We start from the raw sequence: 23,917 nt of genomic DNA on the forward strand, positions 1-23,917 counted from the left end.
TGGAGCCTGTGCACTTTGAATTTATTCTCAGCATTTAGGCTGCAGTATCACAGCCCAATTTCCACCAGTAGGAGGCATTATCTAAACATGTTGAGAAATATTCGTTCCTAAGGAATGACATTGTTTCCTTATCTGGCTCAGTTCAGTCTGAGAAGAAGGGCTGTTGTTTCTGATGAAGAAAGAGCTCCACCCTCAGCCACTGCCACAGCTGCTCTGCCAATAACAAAGGCACAGCATTTTCCCTCTGTGCATCTCCAACATGGATGCTTTTCAGGGCATTTTAAAATTCTTCCTTAATCAGAAAACTGTTATTGGCTACAGCTTCATGGCTCTGCTGACCGTGGGAAGTGAGCGTCTCTTTTCTGTTGTGGCTTTTAAGTGCCCCTGCAGCACTGAGAATATGACCTATGGGCTGGTTTTCCTCTTTGCTCCTGCCTGGGTGTTACTGATCCTGGGATTCTTTCTGAACAATAGGTCGTGGAGACTCTTCACAGGCTGCTGTGTGAATCCCAGGAAAATCTTCCCCAGAGGCCACAGCTGCCGTTTCTTCTACGTCCTCGGCCAGATCACTCTGAGCTCATTGGTGGCTCCAGTGATGTGGCTTTCTGTGGCTCTGCTCAATGGAACTTTCTATGAATGTGCCATGAGCGGGACGAGAAGTTCAGGACTCCTGGAACTGATTTGCAAGGGTAAGCCCAAAGAGTGCTGGGAAGAACTTCACAAAGTATCTTGTGGCAAAACTAGCATGCTACCTACCGTCAATGAAGAACTGAAACTCTCCCTTCAGGCCCAGTCTCAGGTAAGAAAAGACAAACTCGCCTTTTTCTCTCAGCATGAGCTCGAAGTATTCTCTCTGTGCTCCTTTCAGCCAGGGCTGTCTGTGTCCTGTCAGAATATTTTGAAACTAAATGGAAACTGAAACATGATGCAGCATTGAGACTATCTCAGGAAAAGCTTTTGAAAGGCTGGATGGCTCAGTAAAGTTGCTGACTGGATTATCTCTTTTCCAGTTCTGAAAAGAAAATATCCACTGGATTGTCCACATGTAAATACTTAAGTACTTTAAAACAGTCTCTCTGGGTCGACCTTGTAAATAAATAATGCCTAACACTAAATCATAAATTGAGTGTTAATGGCAGAGCTGTAATTAGAAATTACTGCCTTCTATCAATTATTTATATTCAAGTTGGTTTCTCAAACACACACATATATTATTCATCTATTAAAATGTAGCTGAATGAAATGAGTTATTACTTTTCAAAGTTGCATGTAATATAATTAGTGTGGAGATTCTCTTGAATGATTTCTGGCAACTGCTATCTTTGTGTATAAATATTGTCAAGATTGAGAAGAATTTTCCTTGTACGGTAGGAATCAGCAGTTTTTAAATAGCCTTCTGTGAAAAAGTGACCGTACTCTCTAGGGAGATTATGTTTTATACTCTTTGTGCTGTACAGCTAAAGGGGTTCTTAATTACTTCAGAAGCTCAAGATTTGGGCATTGTTTTATTTAACAGAAGGAAATCATATCTTTACCTAATTGATGCAGGGAAGTAGCCTGTCATTCCTCCAGGCACATGAACACAAATCCAGATGTACAGCCTTAGGAAGGACTAACTTCCCATTTATAGGTAGTAAGAATTGCATTCCCAAAAGCAAAACAAGTGGTAAGAGTTGATAAGCAGATCCACAAATTGTCAGGAATGCTATCTGTTTCAGAATAAAGGCACAGAAATAGCATTATTTTACTTTTTCAACAAGGATTTGCCTTGTTAACAACACATCAAGGCAAAATCTGTTTTTAAAATCATACACTCCAAAGCTGGTTGGCAGTAAAGTCATACTCTTCATAAATTGATAAGTCAAAAAATACTCCAAAACAAAATCTTTTCTTTAATGCATAAAGCACATCTTAGATAAAACATATCAGGCTCCCAAATGTCTTGTGTCTTTTATTGAAGAAGGGTATAACTTACAACTCTTATGACAGAATGATTGATTTATGGTGTATGTCCTCAGTCACCAGGCTCCATTCAGTCAGTGGCAGGCCCAAACACTTATCATTGTGTGAGCTTCTCCTCTCTAAACACAGGTACAAGGAAATCATGCACATCATGTCATAGCTTAGGCTGAGCACACTGACCTGCTGATTCTTCATCAGAATGAGAAGGACCTGGGGCTGATTCCTGTGGGAAGATGCATAAGGAATGTGGGCAAGAGAAGATGTATCAATAGCAGGTGCTGACTACAGAGGTTCAGATAGGCAGGAGGCAACATATAGTCCAGACCAACAATAGCTGTACATGTGCCTGGAGGCGGAAAAGAACATTCATCCATGGGTGGGGCAGATAAAAAATCTAGCTGGATGACTCTCTATTCTTAAGGAAGATAGAATGGAGTAGTGGAAAGAGCTCAGTCTTGGAATTGTCTGGCGTTGGGTTTGCATGCTGATGCTACCAATCACCAGCTATGTGACCTAGAACTAGTGGTTCGACCTCTTTGAGTCCCAGTTTTCTCATAGTTAGTGGTAATATCACTTACTTTGGAGAGTTGTTGGAAGATTTAGAGATGATAGATACAAATGGGCATAAAGCTTCTGGTACACAGTATTTGTTCCAAGTCAGTGAGGAAAACTGCCATGGTTTGGGGGAGGACATATGCAAAATAAGACACTATTGAGGGCTGGTATGGAAGCATCCACCAAGCTCTAGTTTGACTCTGGGTACTGTGAATTGAGGGAAAGCATCGGTCAATGCAAACGTCATGTGAAAGGGGGAAGGGGACCTGAAGCTGATGGAATAGTTTATAATTCAGCTGGAACTGGCTCAGATACTGAGATCAGATGGTGTACAGAAGCCTCAGCTGTGGAAAAAGAGGAAGACAGACGATGAAGGAAAGAGGAAGATATAAGGTAGCCAACCACAATCCATTCAGGGACTTTCACATGATGGTAGTTGTGCCTCACTCATTAATTATAAGTACAGAAAGATATTATGAGTTCAGTAACACATTTACATAAGTGCATATACATTTGAAGAATAGCAGCATATAATATTAGCTAAAACTTAATGAATACGTGTGTCCAGTATCATTTCATTAGGTCCACCAAATTACCCTTCAAGGTGAGTAACCCCCATTTCACAAGTGAAGAAACTGAGATAAAAAGAATACGCATAGTAAGGGGGAAAGTTTAGATTTAAACCTGAGTATTGCCAGTCCAGAGTTGGCATTTGTGCAGAGGCTGAGACCCTTCACAAACACTCTATATCTGAGTCAAAGGTTGGGAACCACTGATTTAAAGCTTATTTGTGGTTTTGTTATGGTCTGAATGGGTTCATTTGTAGATTATTATTTCTATTTTCAAATAGGCTCATCTGCTAAAGAATATTAAAGATCATTTAAACCAAATGTCAAGAGACACTTTGAAAAAGATGTTAGTTTTCCAAACATAAAATTAATTTCAATTGTGAAAACAGAGTTAGAGCCAAAAAAGTTAGAAGATAATTTAAGCTATTTAAACTTCTGCTTTTAAGATCCAGGGGAGAAAAGCTGAACCATTTCATATTCAGGAAAGAGTTTGTTTTTTCTAATTACCAAAAATCAAGACAAATCATTTTCAAGGTTTTAATGATCCTAATTTTTTCTCAGCCTTTAAATTCTTATAGCTTCAGCTTCCTGATTGTATCGTCTGTCTCCCTTTTCCATGGACAGTAAGTAATGACAGAAAAAAATTAGTCTCTAGCCATGTATATACATTTATCAATGCCTAAAAATGCCTGGCTGAAGAGCTGGTCATTTACTCAAATGACCACATTTACTTATGCACAGAATATTTTCCTCTCAGAGCTAATACTATTTGAGCTTGATTTCTGTAAGTCTTATGTAATCTATACTTTGTACTCTTTTCTATCTGCCTGCCTTCTGGTTATTTCTTTGCACCAGCAATGTTGGGGAGGAGAATAGAGATTAGGTAAACCCTAACTTTATTTTGAGTTTACCTAATAAATTCAAAAAGTGAGTTTAAAGTGTTTAAAAATTAAGATGAATGATTTCAAATGAGGTATGTCAAAGACTGTGGTAATAATTTAGCTATACACTTCTCAATAATACCCCAGCTCCCTAAATGACTTTGCTTTCACGTGTACTCAATATTTCTTTCTTCTTAAGATTCTAGGATGGTGCCTGATTTGTTCAGCATCTTTCTTCTCTCTGCTCACCACATGTTATGCTCGCTGCCGATCTAAAGTTAGCTACCTTCAGCTGAGTTTTTGGAAGACATATGCACAAAAGGAGAAGGAGCAGTTGGAAAATACATTTCTGGACTATGCCAACAAGCTGAGCGAGAGGAACCTGAAATGTTTTTTTGAAAACAAGAGGCCAGATCCTTTTCCCATGCCTACGTTTGCTGCCTGGGAGGCTGCTTCAGAGCTGCATTCTTTCCACCAAAGCCAGCAACACTATAGCACCCTCCACAGAGTGGTGGACAATGGTCTGGAACTTAGCCCTGAGGATGATGAGACGACAATGGTCCTTGTGGGTACTACCCACAATATGTAGCTTATCCACCATCAATGACTCATGGTGTTGAGTGGCATGCTCATTCTGTGATCCTCCTAATGTGTCACCAGCAACCTGTGTATCTCTGTATTTTCTTACATTTGGAGTATGTTTACAAGACAATAACACAAAGGAAACTGCTTTGAAGCTCTCAAGTGGAACATCAGGATGTGCTCAAATTGATGCTGAGGGGTGACAAAGGTGCTCTTGCATTGATGGAGAGGGGCTCAGTAGGCCCAAATGTTGCTCCAAGATCTAAGATTTTATCATTCAACAGACAGACTCATGTGAGAGGGCTCATCAGTCTCTGTAAATATTGGTTGCAGAATTTAGGGGCAGAAGCAATGGCTTGTGAGTGAGCAAGTTACTCTTAACACAGGTTGCCCTACACAGTGGCTCCTGCAGTGTGATCAGCAGGAGTCTCTGTCCTACAAATCTACCCTTTTAAGGATGTATGAAATTGTGGAATTCATTCCCTCAGAATCTGAAGACCTCAGTTCTCAAAAATGACAAGTTGCAAGAGTATGATACCTAAAATTGAAAGTTTTTCACATGTTTTCACTGTATACTGAAAATACGCCCCTGGAAGCAGGGCTGCATCATAATTTTTGTGGGCTTTATGTACTTTTGCCTTTGCGAACCATTTCCTACATTCAAAATAGTAGTAACAAATATATATATATATACACACACACACAGAAATATATATTTATAACTGCATTGATAAAAGGTGAATATATTAGCATTTTCTTCAACCTAAAAGTTTATGTATTTTCTTCTGATTTTAAAAGAAATTAAAAACATTTTAGTGGGCCCTTACAAGTATTATGGTCCTTAGGCACAGTGCTTACTAGGCCGTGGGTATGTCTTAGTGCGTTTGGGCTACTATAACAAAATATCATATATAGGTGGCTTATACAAAATAGAAATTTATTTCTCACAGTTCTGGAGGCTGGGAAGTCCGAGGTCAGGCTGCCAGCATGCTCAGGTTCTGGTGAGAGCAATTTTCCAGGTTGCAAACTGCTTGCTGACTTCTCAGTGTCCTTCCATGGTGGAAAGTGCAAATAAGCTCCCTCGAGCATTTTTATAAGGCACTAATCCCATTCCTGGAGGCTCCACCTTCATGACCCAATTACTTCTCAAAGGCTCTGCTTCTTAGTACTATCAGCTTGGGGGTTAAGATTTCAACATATGAAATTGGGGGAGACACAAACATTCAGACTATAGTAGGGTAAATTGACCTTGGCTAAAGGTCTGGGGACACTGTCCAAATCAGTACTGGCATAAAACTGTATTGCAGTCTTACATTTATCAGAAATAATGCAAATCTTGCATTCTACAATGTACTATATCCACGTTAGTATGTATATATATACGTGTATGTGTATATGTACATAAATTCTCCTTAAATCTCTGAGAAGAATTGTGCTTTAAAGAAGAACTATGTTTTGTGCTGTGGCTCATACCTTACAGTGGTAGTCTATGTCTCCTAGTTTGAGAAAGCTGAATATTAACTTCTTATTAACATGAAACATGATGGCAAACTGAATCCTACACGTATAGGACCCAGAACATATCTATGTTATTGTCGTTTACAAGAAGAAATATGTATTTGGTCTTTCTTCCTATTCCTGGTGCAGAGCTCCTAAAACCTTTGGGACCTCCGAAGTGATGTGTCTGGTAGTACGCGAATGAGATGACTGATAGTTAGGGGTTTCTGAATGACCTCAGAATGGGGTCTGGTTGCCACGGGAACCAACCATGTGTTTAGAGGGTTGGAACTTTCAGCCCCACTCCCAGATCTTGGGGAAGGAAGAGGGGCTGAAGGTTGAGTCGATCACAAATGGATAATGATTTAATCAATCATGCCTAAGAATAAAGCTTCCCATACAAATCCAAAGGACAAGGTTCAGAGAGCTTCTGCATTGCTCAATACATGAAGAGTGGTGCACCCAAAGGGGCCGTGGAAGCTCCGTGCCCCTTCCCCCAAACCTGTTCCTGTGCCTCCATCTGGCTGTTTCTGAGTTATATTATTTTATAATAGACTGATGATAGTAAATAAAGCCCTTTCCTGAGTTCTGTGAGCTGCTCTAGGAAATGGTGAAATCTGAGAAGGAAATCATGGGAACCTCTGCTTTGTAGCCATGTCAGATAGAAGATGTGAGTAACTTTGGAACCTACTGCTTGTGACTGGTGTCTGAAGTTGGGGGAGGTCTTATGGGACTGAGCCCTTAACCTGCTGGGGATCTGCACTTAATGCCGATTAATGCCAGAATTGAATTGTATGATATCCAGTTGGTATTGGAGAATTGGCCAGTGTGGGAGAAAACCCACACAGTTGGTGGCAAGGAGTGTTCAGTGTTGAGTGTGAATGTCAATTAAAAAAGGTTTGTTTTTTCTACCTACAATATCTTTGGGAACTTGGAGGTGCAGGGTCAGATGTCTGTGTGTGTATGTGGCAGGGACAGAACAGGGATTAGAGATGTGAGGGGGTAGAGTTTTCAGAATAAAGGGAGAGAAAATTCAGCAAAGAGTTCTCCTTCTTAATCTTTCTTGACTTAAAGTTTTTCTGCCCTTAAGTGTCTTCTGAGCTGGAAAAAGACATATAGGAACTGGCCGATGCCGATGCCTCTCTTGCAGTGTGTGAGAGGCTGAAACAGAAGTTCTACAGAAGTAGGTTAGCTGTAAGGAGCTGAGGATTGAGGAGTCATATCTGGGGGATATTCCTGCCACCCTCAAGTCCAGGGACTTTCTGCACTCAAAAAACTTACGCTCATGACAATGACTGCCTCATTCAAGAAAATCCAAGCTGACTGGCAAGAAGCCGGCAGCCTGGGTACTTGTTGCTGCAGCTTAATAAGTAGCAGAAGAGCTCATCCTCCTCCTCTGGAAGAAGCCACTTAACAGGTTCTCATCCTGACTCCTAAATTCCTTAACAGTCCTTTACTCAGGAATAAAACAAGTCCAAGAAAACTTCTCTCTCCCACAAATAGTCCTGGAGGCAGTGGAGTAAGATAGGGAGAGCAAATTGGTGTCTGCTCTTGAGTATCTTGAGGGAATGGGTATCTAGAGGCAGCAGGATGAACTGGCTTTGATAGCAGAGACTTTAAAATGTGTGGACCATTAGTTGTCTTTGGATGTGCTCCCTAGAGGCTGCGCCTGACACAGGGAGCTGTGTATACATGATTTATTAAAAGGAAATCCTCTTAGGAGAAACATATTAGCAGGATAAACACAAGAAAGAATGCAGTTACAAGTGGAGTCTCAATCAATCCCACAGGAAATTCTGGGACTTCAGCCTCAGCTTGACCTATGGGGGGCTCTGGAATGTCAGTTTTCTCCTGATCCCAACTGTGCTCTGGGGCTTCCATTGCAGCCAAGAGAGAGCATTCCCCAGAAAACTCCAGGTGAGGAGTCTCCAGTGGCCCAAGGGAGATCCTCCAGAGGAGGTTACACTGCAGAACTGGGACATTGGCACCCTGAATTTGGATATCTAGAGAGGGCACCCAATGGTCATACTAATGTCTGCCATAACAGTCTCTTCTAGGTCTAGACTTGAAGCATATGGAAGGGTCCTTGGGCTAGAGCCAACCCAAGCCCAGGCTGACTCCCTTTTTATACTTCTAATTTTCCCTGAAGATCTGGTCTTCTCCCTACCACCACTACCCTATTACATAAGAGGAAAGGATTGGAGAATGCTCTTGAAAAGAATGTGATGCTTTCCCATACAAGGAATATACTCAAGGAAAAATTTCATGGCACAAAATGCTGATTCTGTCTAATTTATCCCATGAATAAATTGTGTACACATATATATATGATTCTTTTGTTTTTCCTGTGCAGTTCCTTCCTTTTTTCAGGCTCAACCACTTAATTCAGCTTTAGGATACATTCAGCTTATTCATATCAAATATAAAGTGGGAGAAAAAAAGGTATGTAACACAGATTACAAAAATAAGGCATGGCAGACAAATCACTACATAATTCTATACATTATACCTTAAAGTAATGTATTGTAAAATATGTGTGTCCAAAGCAACTTTTAAAATTTTTGTATGGTTTTCTACTTGAGACCTTTAAAGCATCACTGAAAATTTATACATTTAATGAGAAAACGATGACATTGTTGATTCAAATTAGTTGTTTCAAAGCCTGATGATCCACTGATTTACTCTAAAAACTGGTTAAAGCAATCCAGAAGTCACTGGGTAGCAGAAAACTGCTACCGCTTCTCACATGATATATTTCAAGTACTTCAACTATTAACTACATTATTCTATTTAGACTTTGGTGGTTCCAAATTCTCTAAGGTAATTATCTTAATTTTCTAATATTTCCCTCTCATTTTTCTCTCTTATTTTAAATATCCCCTGTTGTACAAACCAGAGGATATTAATTTCCTTTGTGGGTAGTGCTTGGACTTCTCTGATTTTAGATCCCAAAATCATTAAGAAAAAGCTAAGAGGTTGGCATGAGAGGTTGGATGGAAAGCATCTGTCTGTGTTTGTCAGTAGCTCTCGATGTTGGCTGCACATTGGAATCACCTGGGGGCCTTTGAAAATCACAATGTCTGGCCCCATTTCCTGAGAACCTGATGTAACTTTCCTGGGTTAGGGCCTGAACATTGAGATTTCTTTTAAAAGCTTTCTAAGTGATTATAATGTGCAGTCATGGTAAAGAACTACTGATTTTATATGGGGAGTCAGTGAAGGTGGTGAGGGGCTGTGAGGTTGAAATATTGGAAATGTTATCTGGATTTCAAACAGTAGAGTATGATAAAAATTTAAAAACTGGCTCTCCAGGAAAAAAGAGACATCCTAATATGATGTATTTGCCAATATACCATGGGTTTTCTTGGGCTGGGATGAACTTTCAGAAGTTTTACAGAGAGCATTTTTTTTTTATGAATTTAAATTGGTTCTAGCTAAGCAATTTTGGAGTATCTTTGATGTACCTGGGTCTCTCATTTTAATAAACATAACAGTGGTATGTTAGTCAGGGTTCTCCAGAGAAACAGAACCAACAGTACAACAGTATATATACATACATACATATATATGTGTGTGCATGTGTGTGTGTGTATGCGTGTGTATATATATATGTTATATATATGAAAAGGGATTTCTTGTGGGAATATATATTATATATAACAAAACATGACAAATATATAACAAAATATATGTGCTATATATATTGCATGTGTATATATATATAAAAGAGGATTTATTGTGGAAATTGGCTCATGTGATTATGAAGGCTGAGAAGGCCCATGACATGCCACCTGTAAGCTGGAGAATCAGGGAAGTGTGTAGGGTGGCTCAAGTCCCAGTCTGAGGGCCTGAGAACCAGGGGAGTTGATGGTACAAATCCCAGAGCCAAAGGCAAAGGAACCTGAAGTTTTTATTTCCAAGGGCCAATAGATAAGGAGAAGATTGGTGACCCAACTCCAGGAGACAGAGAAAAGATTGGTGACCCAACTCGAGTGGAGAGAGAGAGAGAGAGAGAGAGAGAGAGAGCAAATTTGCCCATCCTCTCCCTTTTTGTCCTACCCAGGCCCTCAATGGATTGTATGGTGCCTGCCCAGGTTAGGTGAGGGCAGATTTTCCTTACTCAGTCCACTGATTCAAATGCCAATCTTTTTTGGAAACACCCCTACATACATACCCAGAAATAATGCTTTAATAACTATCTGGCTACCCCTTAATCCAATCAAGTTGACATCTAAAATTAACCAGCACATGTGATAAATTAAATATGGTTCAATGGCTCTTCTGGCAGATGTAGTTGTGTTATCCTCACTTTGAATCTGACCTTATGAACCAATAAAATATGGCAGACATGAGGTAGATTGTTAAGCAGTATCACAGTTTATGCCTTGGTCTCTTACAATGTTGCAATGCTCGACAGTCTGGTAAAAGCCACTATGTAAGAACTGCAATTACTCAGGGACTACCAAGCTCTGAAGAGGCCCAAGCTAGCCAGTGGGAGGAGAGAGAGAGAGATAAAAAGAGAGAGAGAGAGATCCCAATGGCTCCAATTGTCCCAGATATTCTAGCTTAGGGGTCAGGCTTGTGAACGAAGGAGCCATTTTAAACATTCAGGCCCCAGTGTACGTGACATGGAGAAGAACCAGGAAGTCCAACCAACAGTGAGAATAAAAGGCCCCAGATCTATGGCCCTAATCAAATCATTGCAGCCATCTCCAAACATTTGACCCACTCCAGTGGAGGCTGCAGGCTTTGTAGAGAAGTCCTTGCCATGTCCTATCCAACTCCATGACCCCAAAAATCATGAGCTTAAATAAATGTTTGTGGCTTTAAGCCACTGAATTTTGGGGCAATATGAAGCGATAGAACCTGAACACTAACATGAAAATCGGAATTTATAAAAAGACAAAAATTACAGGCAAATTGTATTTATACATTTATACATTCTCCCTATGCATAGAGAGCATTTTCTTCAATCATGTTTTCTTTTTCTTTAGTTTCCAGTTAGCAGTATAGCATCTATAGCATGATTTGATAGATGCTGATAAGTAGCTCTCTAAAATCGCTCCACCAAAGCTGGAGATTCACTTTCAATTATTTTTGGTTAAATTTTGTTTGAAAGGAATACAAACATATTATTGGGAGGAGTAACACATTAAACTATTATTTGTCATTAATATCTACGAAAAAATAGCAAGTGAGGGTTTCAGACTAGGCTGGCCTTCAGTAAGCTGGAAACAGATTGTTCTTCTAGTCGTCTCTCAAAATGTTATCTTCAGACTGTCAACATCAGTATCACGATGAAGCTTGTTAGAAATGCAGAATCAGACAGTATCTAAAACCTGTTGAGTCAGGCCTGCAGTTTAACATGATCCTAGCTGATTCCAGTTCAAGCTAAATTTGATAACACTAAGGCAGTGGTTCTCAAACTTTAGTCCATATAAAAATCATCTGGAGGGCTTATTAAAATGTGGATTGCTGAACTCCACCCCCAGGGTGTCTGATTCAGTAGGTCTAGGGTGAGGCAAGAGAATCTGCATTTCTAACAGGTTCTCAGGTGATACTGATGCTGCTGGTCTAGGGACTACATCTTGAAAATAACTGCTCTACAGCACAGAGCAGGCTATTCTGGGGAAGGCAGGCTGTAAGAAACTCAGAATCCTGGCCTGCACTCCAGATCTACTGAATCGGTCATCAGCCCGTCCAAGATTTTGGGGTGCCTTTCCATTCATTCAAGGATACCTTTCTATTCATTCAAGGATATATTTTGTCCTTTAGGAATATTTTAAAGTTTACTTCACATAAGTTTTACATGTTTCTTGTAAACTCTATTTGTAGGTGTTTTCTTTGTTCCTATTGTAAATGGTTTCTTTTTTCCACTATATCTTTCTAAGTGATTGTTGTCTGAGTACGTGAAAAGCTATTGTCTTATGCTTATTAATTTTATCTCTCTACTAATTCTTTTATTGTTTGTAGGGCTTTTCAGAATTTGAAAGTAAACATTTTGCAACCTTTGATGACAAAATGGATCTAGACAATAAATAATGAATTCTAAACTATTAGGTGAAAGCAGAATGGGGTCAGACCTATGCAATTTGAAGCCACTCATCTATATTAGCATCACTAAAAATCAAAGCAGATGCTACGTGCCTTATGAGGCAAGGCAAGAATAAGTACATAGTATCACATGTGAAATATTGTTTCCTAAGAAGCTAAACCTAATCAAGTATTTAGACATTACTGCTAGTTTATAGGAAACATAAGCAACAAAAAACAAGGCAATTAGCACCACAAAAAAAAACCAGGTACATCTAGATCTAACAGAACATTCCATTTTACAGATGACTCAGTCTCCCCACAGATTAACAGTATTAAGAAAGGAGAATAAAGGAGATATAAGTGACTTAATAACCAGATATGCTATATAGACCTTATTTGTATCCTGTTTGCAACAACCAACTGTAACAAGATATCTTTGAGATATTTAGGAAAATATGAATGAATATTAGATGATTTTTAGAGAATTATTAATTTTGCTATGTGTGATAATGGTGTGCTGATTTATGTTTTTTAAAAAGTTCTTCATTTAGAGATGTATATTTAAATATCTATGTGTGAACTGCCATGATGTCTAGAAGTTTCTTTAAAATACTCTAGAAAAAAGAAAGTTTAGGGAGAAAGCTGAAAGATGAAATAAGATTGGCAAAATATGGAAACCATTGAAGCTGGATGGTAGGTACATGGAATTCATTACATTATTCTCTTTACATTTGTATATGTTTGAAAAATTTCATAAGGTACACAACAAAATAAATGATATGGTCACCTCAGTTATTTTGCTGAAGTTTTGTCAATCACCCCCTGCTTAGCTGGAGTTTACCTTCTAGTATCATTCTCAGCAAAGGCTCACAGGAATACTATTCTCTGAATTCTTACATATTCAGCCTGTTGGCCTGTTCTCAAATTGAAGGACAGCTTGTCTGGTTCATATTTTCTCTACATGAGTGTACTGTAAGCATTACTTCATTGTCTTTTGTCATTGAATATTGCTGAGGTGGCCACAGCCTGATTTCTGATGCCATCTCTATTTCTTCCTTTATTACTAACAAGATGTTTTATCCTATATTCTCATTAGTTTCTTTATCTTTCATGTCCAAAAATGTTAAATAGGCCTTCAGGTAGGCCTTTTTGGAACGATTTTTCCTGCTACAAGTTTACTCTTTCATTGTGGAGAATCATTTTCTTATATTTCAATAAGAGAGTTGGAAAATTTTCAACTTATTTTCCTTTCTGTGCTATATCATTTTCAAGAAACTATATTGTTTTGAATTTAAAACTAAACCACTCCTATGTTCCTATTGGAATTTCATTAATTTAATTTAAAAAACTAAGTTAACTTGAAGTCTTGGCTCTTGTTTCGTCTAAGTTTCACAAGCATACTGGGAGGCAGGTATTACCTTTTCTATGTTTATAAATAATGCTAGAGTCCAAAAAGGCTAAGGTGGTTATGCCACTGTTAAGTTATTGAACATCAATTTGGACCTACATTTGTCTAATCCTAATTTCCATCACACAAATTCTGCCTCATTTTAGTATATTCTTGAGTGTTCATATAACTTTTCAAAGTATGTTCCCTCATTTGTAAAATGAGGATGTTGAATTAGTACATCTCAAAGTCTCAACTCTGTTGTCCTAAATCTTACAGCCAGTGGTGTGTGAATTCCCAGCCAGTTGGATTCTTAATGTCCTCTTGGGAATAGAGGTCTATCTCCAAGTTTCCTGGCCTCTGTCTGGGCCCCTGGATTCTTTCCCATCCTGAACAGCTTTTCACCTTGGGTTTCTAAATATTTAGGATAGTTATGCTCAAACTATGCTCCTACTGTATCAATGAAGTAAACTTTCCATTTTATTTTTTTAAAAATTTCCTTAGATAAAAATGACAATTGATATAGAAGGAATTTTTAGCAGTGGAAAGTTTATAAAAGATTTCAAATAGTCCCCAAACTTTAATTTTTATATATTTTAGAGTCCACCTTTCTTTCTGTCTGGCCAGCTATCTTTTTCTAATTTTGGGTTTCCTGTACCTACAGCCACAACAATGCCAGAGAGAAATCTTCACAAGTTTTAAATTGCAATGAAAACTGAGATTAAAATGGGAAAATGAATTAATTACTTCACCTAATCACATTCACTGGGTCATTTCAAGAAATAGGATTAAGTCAGCAAAGTAAGAACTCATGATATTGAGTAACTTTGCCTAAGAACAGTACCTCAAGATATATGAATTCTTTGGCAGTTTATAACCTATAAAATGGTGACTAGTTGCATTGTAAAAACATTCTGTGCCTATATTTTATCATAAAGAGATGTGCTTCTGCAATCATAATAATTGCTGATGGTTTCAACAGAACACAATTATTTCTCCCAGGGGTTTTGTTGGTATTTGTGTCACAGAGGAAACATGAGGGATAGTAATCAGTGTTTTTAAAAGGGTTACTTCCTTAAACAGTTGGCTAACTATGAGTGGGTTTCACCGACCCTATGCATGAAGTCAAGCAATTAAAGAAATATATGCTTACAAACTGATCCATTTCCATCTTATTTTGAGAAATGTCCTCAAAAACACAGCCTCCTTCCCTACCTCTTTCCCTATAGACAAGTTTGTTGTCCCAACTAAAGGTGAGATGGACTTTGTTTCAATCAAAACTGTTCCACTTTGATCATATCTCTCTAGTGTTTTCCACTTTTTTTCCAAATGGATTTTTATTTTATTTGAAGCATGTAAAAGACATAAAAAGAGAGGTAACTAGGAGAAGAATTTGGATGGAGGGTCTGGAGGCGTGGCAGCCTTAACCTGCAGCCTCATTTCTATAGGAATCACCCTAGAGTTCCACAGAACACAGTTAAGAAACTCTTGTTCTAAACAGTGGAGGCCAATTAGGATCACTTGGAGAGCATTTAAAAAGTTCTAATGCCTGTGCCTTATTCCCAGAGACCACAATTTATTGGGTCAAAAGTAAGTTCTGAACGTCAGGATTTTTTGGAAAGCTCCAGGTGAGTCTATGCAGGAGCTAGAATTGATAACCCTTGCCCGGGAGTATCACTGAGAGGTCACGGCAAGTCTGAACAAAATCTTACTTCTGACACAAACTAAACATTACACCAGGCAGGGATGGCCTGGGATTTGGTGTTCCTGATGTGTCTCTGAATCCTTAGACCCAGACAGATCTTGCTTTAGAGTTTTGTTTCCCAGGGTATTTACTCCATGGTTTTTTTTCTTAATAAAGAATTTTATTGTAAATAGTTACATTAATAAAATGTTCCCAAAGCTATTGCTATTTTCAGTCCACTTAGGTTTGTTTTAAAGGACTTAAGAATGTGCCACTCCAAAATATTGCCACTTTGACATACATATTCATTATTTTGAGTTATAGGCACTTGAAAAGCAGCAGTCACAAGATTGCTCTGACCTTCCTGCTGTTTCTTAAAGGCAGGAGAAGAAATTCCCATGTGAAGGATATCCTCCCTGTACTAGAAGGAAAGCAACACTCTTAACATCAAGGAGGGACAATTGAGGCTGAGAGGATTCTGTACAGATTTTATTAAAATAATTCTTGTCTTCTTGCCTCCCCAAATAATTTAGTTGCCTTTTCACAAATTACTATTCTTTGTCCAATTCAGTAGGTAAGTGTTCAACTCCTTGGGTCTCCATTTCTTTATTAAAGATTCCCGGCCGGGCGCGGTGGCTCACGCCTGTAATCCCAGCACTTTGGGGGGCCGAGACGGACGGATCACGAGGTCAGGAGATCGAGACCATCCTGGCTAACACGCTGAAACCCCGTCTCTACTAAAAATACAAAAAATTAGCCGGGCTTGGTGGCGGGCGCCTGGTCCCAGCTACTTGGGAGGCTGAGGCAGGAGAATGGCGTGAACCGGGGAGGCGGAGTTTGCAGTGAGCCGAGATCGAGCCACTGCACTCAAGTCTGGGCGACAGAGCGAGACTCCGTCTCAAAAAAAAAAAAAAAAAGATTCCCATGCTATGTGTTAAGTAAATGTGTATGCTTTTTTTATGTTGATCTGTCTCATGTCAATTTAATTCTCAGGACAACTTTAAAAAAAAATCCTAAGGGGATAGAGGTGAAGTTTTGCCTTCCCTACAGTTTCATAAGTCAGTTTCACATGAGTTTCATCCAAATAACTTAAACAGCAGAAATAAAACCAATAATCTTCAATGCAAAGGCAGGGCAGCCTATATATTCATGTGCTGGGATACCCGGAAGATTCAAAACTTCTCCCCTAGGAGGGAGAGCATTTGGACCAATGCCTAATGCATGCAGGGCTTAAAACCTAGATGACAGGTTGATAGGAGCAGCAAACCACCATGACACATGTATACCTATGTAAGAAGCCTGCGCGTTCAGCACATGTATCCCAGAACATAAAGTAAAATTTAAAAAAACTTCTCCCTTAGAGCATTTTTAGTAATAGAGCAAAAATGACATCTACATGCAGCCAGATTTCTTGTAAGTCCTGATTATGAATAAAAATGGAAGATGGACATTCATAAGGAAGGTGAGAGGCAGTGTGCTAAGTTATTTAGTGACTTGCAGAATTTACTAAGAATCAACCCCTAAGAGATTCTTCTCTGTGATGAAAGAAAAAATAATATTATGCAAATGCAGTCATAATAAAAGTTTAAGGGTAATTCCTCTGCAGGTGCTTTGCCTTCATGTTGGAACTCTGCCATAAACAGTGGATGTGGCCTTCTGGGTTTGATCCAATCAGTCTCAAAATCCACAGAGCTTGTGGCTATACACATATGCTTTTCCACAAAAGAAAATTTCCTACATTTTGCCTTTTTCACCCCTCCCAGAGGTACAAAGCGGAATAGACCAAATGGGTGAGTGATTACATAAGGCAGTTCTTGCCTATTCAGTGGGGAGAAACAAGCCTAAGTGGTTATGCTTGTTTAAACAAGTTTCATATTTTTAATAATCTAGCTGCCATATTTCTGGCCCAAATTGTAAGATGTCTTAAAATAATTTATAAATTGCTTTTGCTGTGAATATTCATCATTTTTTAAATATTGAGAATTTTATTACCACAAAGAATTTTTCTTTCCTTTTAATTGATTTCCGCTCCCTTCTCTACTCAAAACTGCTACTAAATAGGAAAATGGTCTGACATTCAGCTAACTGTGATGCCAGCCTTCTCTGGAATGTTGTGTTGTGTTGGGCTGTGACTTCCATGGAATTCAATTCCTGTTTACCAAGGGCTCCCACTTATTTTATTTTAATATAGTATGTTGAAAAGAGTGGAAAAAACAAAAGCAATTCAATAGGCTCTTACAATTAGGTTTTGAGTTAGCCTTTGAAAAACAGGACGAGCAAAGAAAGATTTTATTTTTAGGCTTATCTGATAAGCTTCCTTTGTTGTTGTAGTTGTTGAGGGATTAAAGGGATTAGTAATCTTAGGAAAATGTTGAGAATGAGGCATATACGGTGCTTTTACCCTTGGGTCCTCCCCTGCCTACACTGTGCTGAGAACTGCTCTCTCTGACCGGGTCTCCTGTTTCTACCTGGTTGGTTGTGAACCTGCGTTCTCCACATTTGTCCTGACTCTTCAGGTGAATAACTGAGCCTTTCACTTGGCTTTGCTGCACCCCTTCAGCTCTGTGCGTGGTAAGGAATGCCTGGGTTGCAAATCTCACTAGACCCTGGGGATTCTGTTCCATTCCAATACCTGGGTTGCAAATCTCACTAGACCCTGGGGATTCTGTTCCATTCCAATACCTGGGTTTCCTACTTCAATCTTTTGGCTGGGGTGGGAGGCATGTACAATAACAGCTAATTTCTCAAATATCTATTTACATGTTATTCTAAGATAAGACAGTGGCGAGATATTAAAAAATTTTAGAATCTTTGTAACTAACAGAGTCACAACTGTTGGCTATCTAATGGAAGTGAAATATGGGGTAGCCTCCATGCACCCTCCTTCTTCCCACCCTACAGTTAGGGATTTCCTGTCAGGTTGCTTTTGGTAGACAGAGCACTGTGCTGCTCGAGGTAAAGTAGATTGGAGCTGAGTGGAAGTTGTCCACCATTCGTATCTGCCTTCAGTATCTATGTGGAGAGCACAGAACCCCCTCTCCATGTCCTGCAAGGCAGAAGTTACATGTCATCTGGTGAGGTTGACAGGTAGGCAGTTGCAGTGATGTGCCTTCCACCCTCATGAGGTGAATGCAGCATGAATGAGTCACTTTTTGAGAGGACCATCAGCAAAAATCAGTCTCCACAATATCAGTGAGAGATTTTAACCAAGTGAAGGGCAGAGATTGCATGAAAATAAACGGGTTCCAGGTCTTTTATTTTATGGCCTCCAGGCTGCATTTCTGAGCCTATACCATAAAGTAAGTTGTTGTGTGTAAGAGAAGGAGTGTGTGCGGAAGAGGGTTGAGGAATGGAAAGCAACTCTAAAACTGAGTTTTACATATTCATCCTAGTAAAAGAAAGAACATTCAGAGGACAGGAAAAAAAATGCCTCCCCATTTTATGCACAGCATTATGATGGCAGCAAAATTCAAGTGTTGTGCATCATACTGGGTGCGTTACATCTAGACTTAGACCCAGAATTGTGAAATATGGTGACTTTTAGAGAAGTATTTGTTTTTAAGATGCATGTTATTTAGAAAATGAAGGAAGCCAAATATAATTAGAAAAAAAAAAGCAAAGTAAGTAAAATACAGAAGCATAAGGAACAAACCACCCCCCCCTCCTTTTTAAGAAAAAGGAAAAAACAGCCTAAGATATGTTACTGTCTCTGACTTGAATGCCCTGGTTTAAGTTCATTTCATCTGGGCACTTTTCCTATTCACATTAAAAATCAGATTGTCTCTGCTAACATTCTTTGAAAAAAGAAAACACACAGAATGTCAAGAGAAAGGACTGAAAAAGACTTAGAAAAAAGAGTAACAAAAGAAAAAGCCCCACAAGATTAGATGACCAGAGCAAACTTTTGTAATTTGTTCCTTTATAAGAAGTTCAAAGGGAAACCTAATACTATCTATTGTAGCACAACATCATTTTTCTTAGGACAATTTAGTTATCTCCCTTCTACCAAAGCGTTCCTCTGAGCTCACTGTTCTGAATAATGTCTGCCCCACTCTTGCTAATGGTCTAAAATATTTACTTTACATTAACAATGTAGTTTCACTTGACTGCTTCCAAGTGCAGAGTCATTTTATTTTGAAGTGTTTGCTTTCTTTATTATTATCTGCAAATGTATAACAAAGACAGTTTTGTCTACTTCAATACCTTACAGTTAGCATACTAAATGGAGTCTGCAACACTAGTTACTTGCCCCAAATTCTAGCTCTGAAACAAAGAAAAACAAACACCAGCATCAGTAACATAAATAATGTGAGCAGAAGGTTCATAGATAAAGTGAGACTCATATATATATATGTTACTAATTTCCTAGACAAGAAGAACAAGATATTTGTCAATTACTTTGCCCTGTTTTGGAAAATCTTGGAATGTTTTTCATACCCAGATTCCCTTCCTGAGGGACTCCCTATGATCGCCATGTTCTATCTAATTATCCTGCCATTCTGGCCACAGTTAATGGATTAGGGTGGGCATTGTGAGCCTGGACAGTCAGTTCATAGCTTGGCTAGAGCCCTGGAAGTGACCTAGCATGAAACTCTACCTAACACAGGGCTAGTGATTGGCTGGACAGGTTAAAGACTCTCTTTTTGGGACTTCAAATATGAAACACATAGAGAAAGTCACAGTTTGGGTGATTGGGCAGAATGCAAATGACACCCAGAGAAAAGAGAGTAAGCAGAAGCCATGAGGCAACAAAAACTGTGAAACACCAGAAGCAGTGAGGTGGAGAGAAGGAAAAGAAAAATGGAAAGATATTAGTAGGTAATTATAAGAGCAGAACAAGCAGAGAAGGGTTAAGTCATGAAAATGGCACAGGACTGAAGTAGAGAACCACAAAGGCTTGCTGCTGAGGGTTCAAGATAGACTAAAACTGTAAGGATTTTCCAATTTTGGTTCTTTCATGGGGTCTGATTATCATGTCCCAGAATATCTCTACAATAAACCCTAAAGGTCTGACATAAACCGAATGCTGGTAACCTAAAGGAGTCTACCTAACACAATTTGGCTCCATGATGAATTTTAGGATAATTTTCAAGCATTTTCCATAATAATATGAAATGCACTATGTAATGATTTGGTTACCTACTTAATATTTGCATTTTAAATCACAATTGACCTCAGAGTAGCAGAATGAATATCCCTCTTCTGAAACCTTCTACACTCATATAATAAATAATGGAAAAAACAATAATAAATATAGAATTTAATATAATTAAAATTTATTTATATTTAATTTTAAAATATAATATAATAAACAATAATGGAAAAAACAAATGTTTCAATAAAATTACCAAGTTGAGTTCGCTGTCATTATTTAATAAGAATCAGTTATTGTCCTGTTCAGGATCCTATCGCAGTTTAAATCTTGTTGCTGTGGATTTGTTATTGTGAACAACCAGGTACTTTTAGAGCACTGATTTTCAGTATAATGAATATTGCTTGAAATAAGAGGGCTGCTTCTGCATGTAGTGTTAGTATTGAGCAGACAGGGTAGGAGTCTTTCATTTAGAGACAAATGTGGAGCACTACCCTCTTCTGGACAGACTAGGAGGAGCAACAGGGTGTAGATGTGAAAAGTTCTTCTAGTATTTTCTCTTTTTTTTCGTTTTTCTGGAGAACAGGGTCTCGCTATATTGCCCAGGCAGGTCTCGAACTCCTGGGCTCAAGCTATCCTCCCGCCTCTTGCCTCCCTGAGAGCTGGGATTACAGGCATGAGCCACCGCGCCCGGCCAGTTTTTCTAGTATTTTCTAAGTTCACTTTAACAGTATTTAATAAATGTCAACAGGTGTGGATTTACCTGGTGAACCAAATCCCAAGAATGCTATAAATGATCCCTCCTTTGGAAAAACTTACAGATCTGATGGGGAAATGAAATTGTAAATGAAAGGCAACTTCACTGGCTAATACAATAAAGAATCAAATTAAACAAAATTTACTAGTATTATCATAACTTCGGGAAACTGCATTACTTCCATTTTTGTGAAATATTTTTGCTTTCTTTAGATGGAGACTGGAACTATGTACAAAATAAGCTGGTCAACAGCAAATCGTTGGAAGATCAACAGGCACAAAACACGATAAAATTGAATCTCACAAACTGATTAAAACATTAAACTAAAATGCAGACTTACATTGCTCTGCTTTCATAATAAAGGTAGGTTAAGTAAGGTTAATCATGGGTTCCCTTACCTTTACAAGGTTGCTTTGTCATTTTTGCTTACTTATCTTAACACTACAACTCTTGCTTTACATAATGCAAACTAATTATCTCTCTTTGGCACAGAAAGATCTAATGAACATTTCAGAACGTCAACTTGGTTAATTTAAAGCCTATGAGACCCACTGGCAGGCTTTAAGTCTAAGCCCCCAGCTACATCTTTCACTGGGTGGTAGCTTAAGGGCCAGTCTGCCATTTATCCTTGCATATCACCACCTTGGGCTTCCAGGGAAGAAAGTATAAATTATTGGCGGGTGATATTCTGGAGTTCTTGGCCACAGTGTCATTTAACAGCACTTCTAACAGCAGTCAAATAGAGACAGTAGATTTATAGTCATTGGAGGGATTGAGAAAGCGAACATAGATTTGGTTGCAGAAGTTGAAGAAGTTTGTAGGAAAAAAGAGGTAGTGGTTGTATTTAACAAATTTCACAGTATTTAACAAAAAGTCTTTATTTCAGAAGAAAAGTTTGCACACTGAAAATTGTGCTCTTCAGCCTATTTTGTGTCTTCAGTGACAAGAAGCTGACACCACTCTAGCAAGAAAAACACGTGGCTTCCTTTGCCACCTCTTCCTTCCACCAGACAGCTAGAGTTGCACTGAGTGGCCAGAATAATTCCAGCGTGAGAGAGCAGGTAGGATAGGGTCAAACGTGAGGCCACCAAAATTTAAAACGGCAATAGAAATGTAAGTAACAATCAGGTTGGCTCAGCTCATGCCTTCTGTACTGGTTGTCAGATTATTGCCTCTCAGCTTAAAACCTGCTGTTCAATGCCCTACTTGAAACACTAGAGCTCCATCATGCAGACATTTCTCCTTGGCCAGAAGAAGGTGCTGCAGGGACACTGCAGGAAGAAGGGGCTTTTCTTCTGTCTCTAACGTGCCTTTTGTTGGCTTGCTCCTGCTGTGAATTGTGACTGGCAGGGCATAGAATACCCAGTGGCCTTTCCTTCCTAACTTGCTACTTCCAGCGTATAGTTTTCTTACTGTCCCCATCAGCCCACTTACACCCTAATGGGAGTTTCCTGATTGCAAGGTTTAGCCCATTGTTCCCTGCCTGCAGTCTGAGCCTAGCAACACAGCGGCCTTCTCCACTATCCATAGTCTGTAATCTTACCTTCCCCAACAAGATTTGAATCCCAGCCTTAAGAAGTGGAACTCTGTCTAAAAAGGATTCCTCCTTTGGGTACTCACTCTCACCCATAAATTCTGTAGTGCGTTTTTTTCCCCCCTTTCTCAGTAGCTAATCCCCTATAAATAGCTAATAATGTTTTATATTCAACCTTTCATTTTGAAATGATTGTGTGATTCCTGTCTCCTGACTGAAACCTCTCTGGCTCACCTTCCAAGCTGTGGGACTCCCCTCTGAAAATGTCTAATAAAATCAGATTTGGATATCCTTGTTGAAGTGTCAAATCAGTGCTTCAAATCTGTATTGGAGATTGGAAATCTATAGCCCTCATGCTGTCTCCATTCTAAAGCAGCTCAGGAGTTTTGGCTTGAAATGTTTTCATTCGTCCTATAGATTCAGTCATAGCAGTCTTGTGCATTCAGATCAGAAGCAGAAGAAAAAAAAATATGACTAGTATGATTTGCTGAAATTTTTCTGTGTACACTCAACTCTAATCTCAAATGGACCATTTTATTGAAATAAAAATGATTCATCCACTGAGAAAAAAATTCCCCCTGCTATTTTGTTTTCTCTCTGGATTATGTGCCTAAATCTTTTGCCCTAGAGTTTATGCTTACAAAATTCACCACTTAGATTTACTTCCCTGCTTTAGGCACCCTCATTCATATTGCTTCCTATGACCATTTCCTTGATTTTTTATTACTCATCCCCCAAAATCATTGCTCACATTATTTAATTAAGGTAAAATTTCAATTTATACTATAAAAGGAAAAGTTCTCTTCTTTTGCTTTCCAGAATTTCCAACAAGTACAGTATATTAGATGCTGATTTTTTTAACCTAAAAATCGGGGTTTCAAGTTTTTTAAGTCTTTTCATGCTGTATTTAAAAATCCCTTCTTACTGTGACAACAAAGTAATGTGATATTTACACTGAAAAATGATAAATTCCCCCACGTCCCTCAGAGTAATCATCATATTGACATGGACCTGAGAGCAAAAAGCTTCTCAACTTTGACAAACATAATTTGTGCAAGGCCAAGCAGTTATAAACATTGTCAGTAACTAGAAGGTATGGATGGATGCTCTGCAGGAGGCTTTGGAAGCTACATTCACCACACTCAGCTATTTATGATTATAATTCAATGTGCAGATGATAGCTAGTGAAAGTAACACCTGAAATTCAGAAGAATGACAGCTGAAAGAGGTCTCTTCTGACAAATATGGAAACCAAAGTTTGGACAGCTTAAGCAACTTGCTTAGAGTCACACAGTGGGAATGTGGATCAGCAGGATGTGGACTCTTCCTTTTTAATCTCCACTACATTGGACATGGTTAGGCCAGTGCTCATCTACTGATG

At 38.8% G+C, this 23,917-nt stretch overlaps 2 protein-coding genes across 3 annotated transcripts in view; one reads left to right on the top strand and one right to left on the bottom strand.

Moving 5' to 3' along the window:
* Window positions 1–23,917, bottom strand: part of TRAPPC3L (trafficking protein particle complex subunit 3L) — a 50,735-nt gene that overhangs the window by 16,422 nt on the left and 10,396 nt on the right. The window contains exons 1-2 of one of the 2 annotated variants that reach the window (XM_016956202.4): window positions 6,023–6,265; window positions 5,498–5,724 (exon numbers count right to left, since the gene is read on the bottom strand). The exons of the other annotated variant lie outside the window; for it this stretch is intronic. Of the exons in view, the coding sequence (XP_016811691.1) occupies window positions 5,498–5,638 (141 nt within the window). The 5' untranslated portion in view covers window positions 5,639–5,724; window positions 6,023–6,265. Of the gene's footprint in view, window positions 1–5,497; window positions 5,725–6,022; window positions 6,266–23,917 lie in introns of those variants that run through there. 2 annotated transcript variants of the gene reach the window in all.
* On the top strand, window positions 141–8,370 carry CALHM5 (calcium homeostasis modulator family member 5). Its single transcript, XM_001162003.5, has 2 exons — window positions 141–799; window positions 4,167–8,370. Exons 1-2 carry the CDS (start codon window positions 260–262, stop codon window positions 4,554–4,556), a joined length of 930 nt encoding a protein of 309 aa, XP_001162003.1. The 5' UTR covers window positions 141–259; the 3' UTR covers window positions 4,557–8,370.

This window comes from Pan troglodytes, chromosome 5 (assembly GCF_028858775.2).
Source record: "Pan troglodytes isolate AG18354 chromosome 5, NHGRI_mPanTro3-v2.0_pri, whole genome shotgun sequence".
NCBI lineage: Eukaryota > Metazoa > Chordata > Mammalia > Primates > Hominidae > Pan > Pan troglodytes.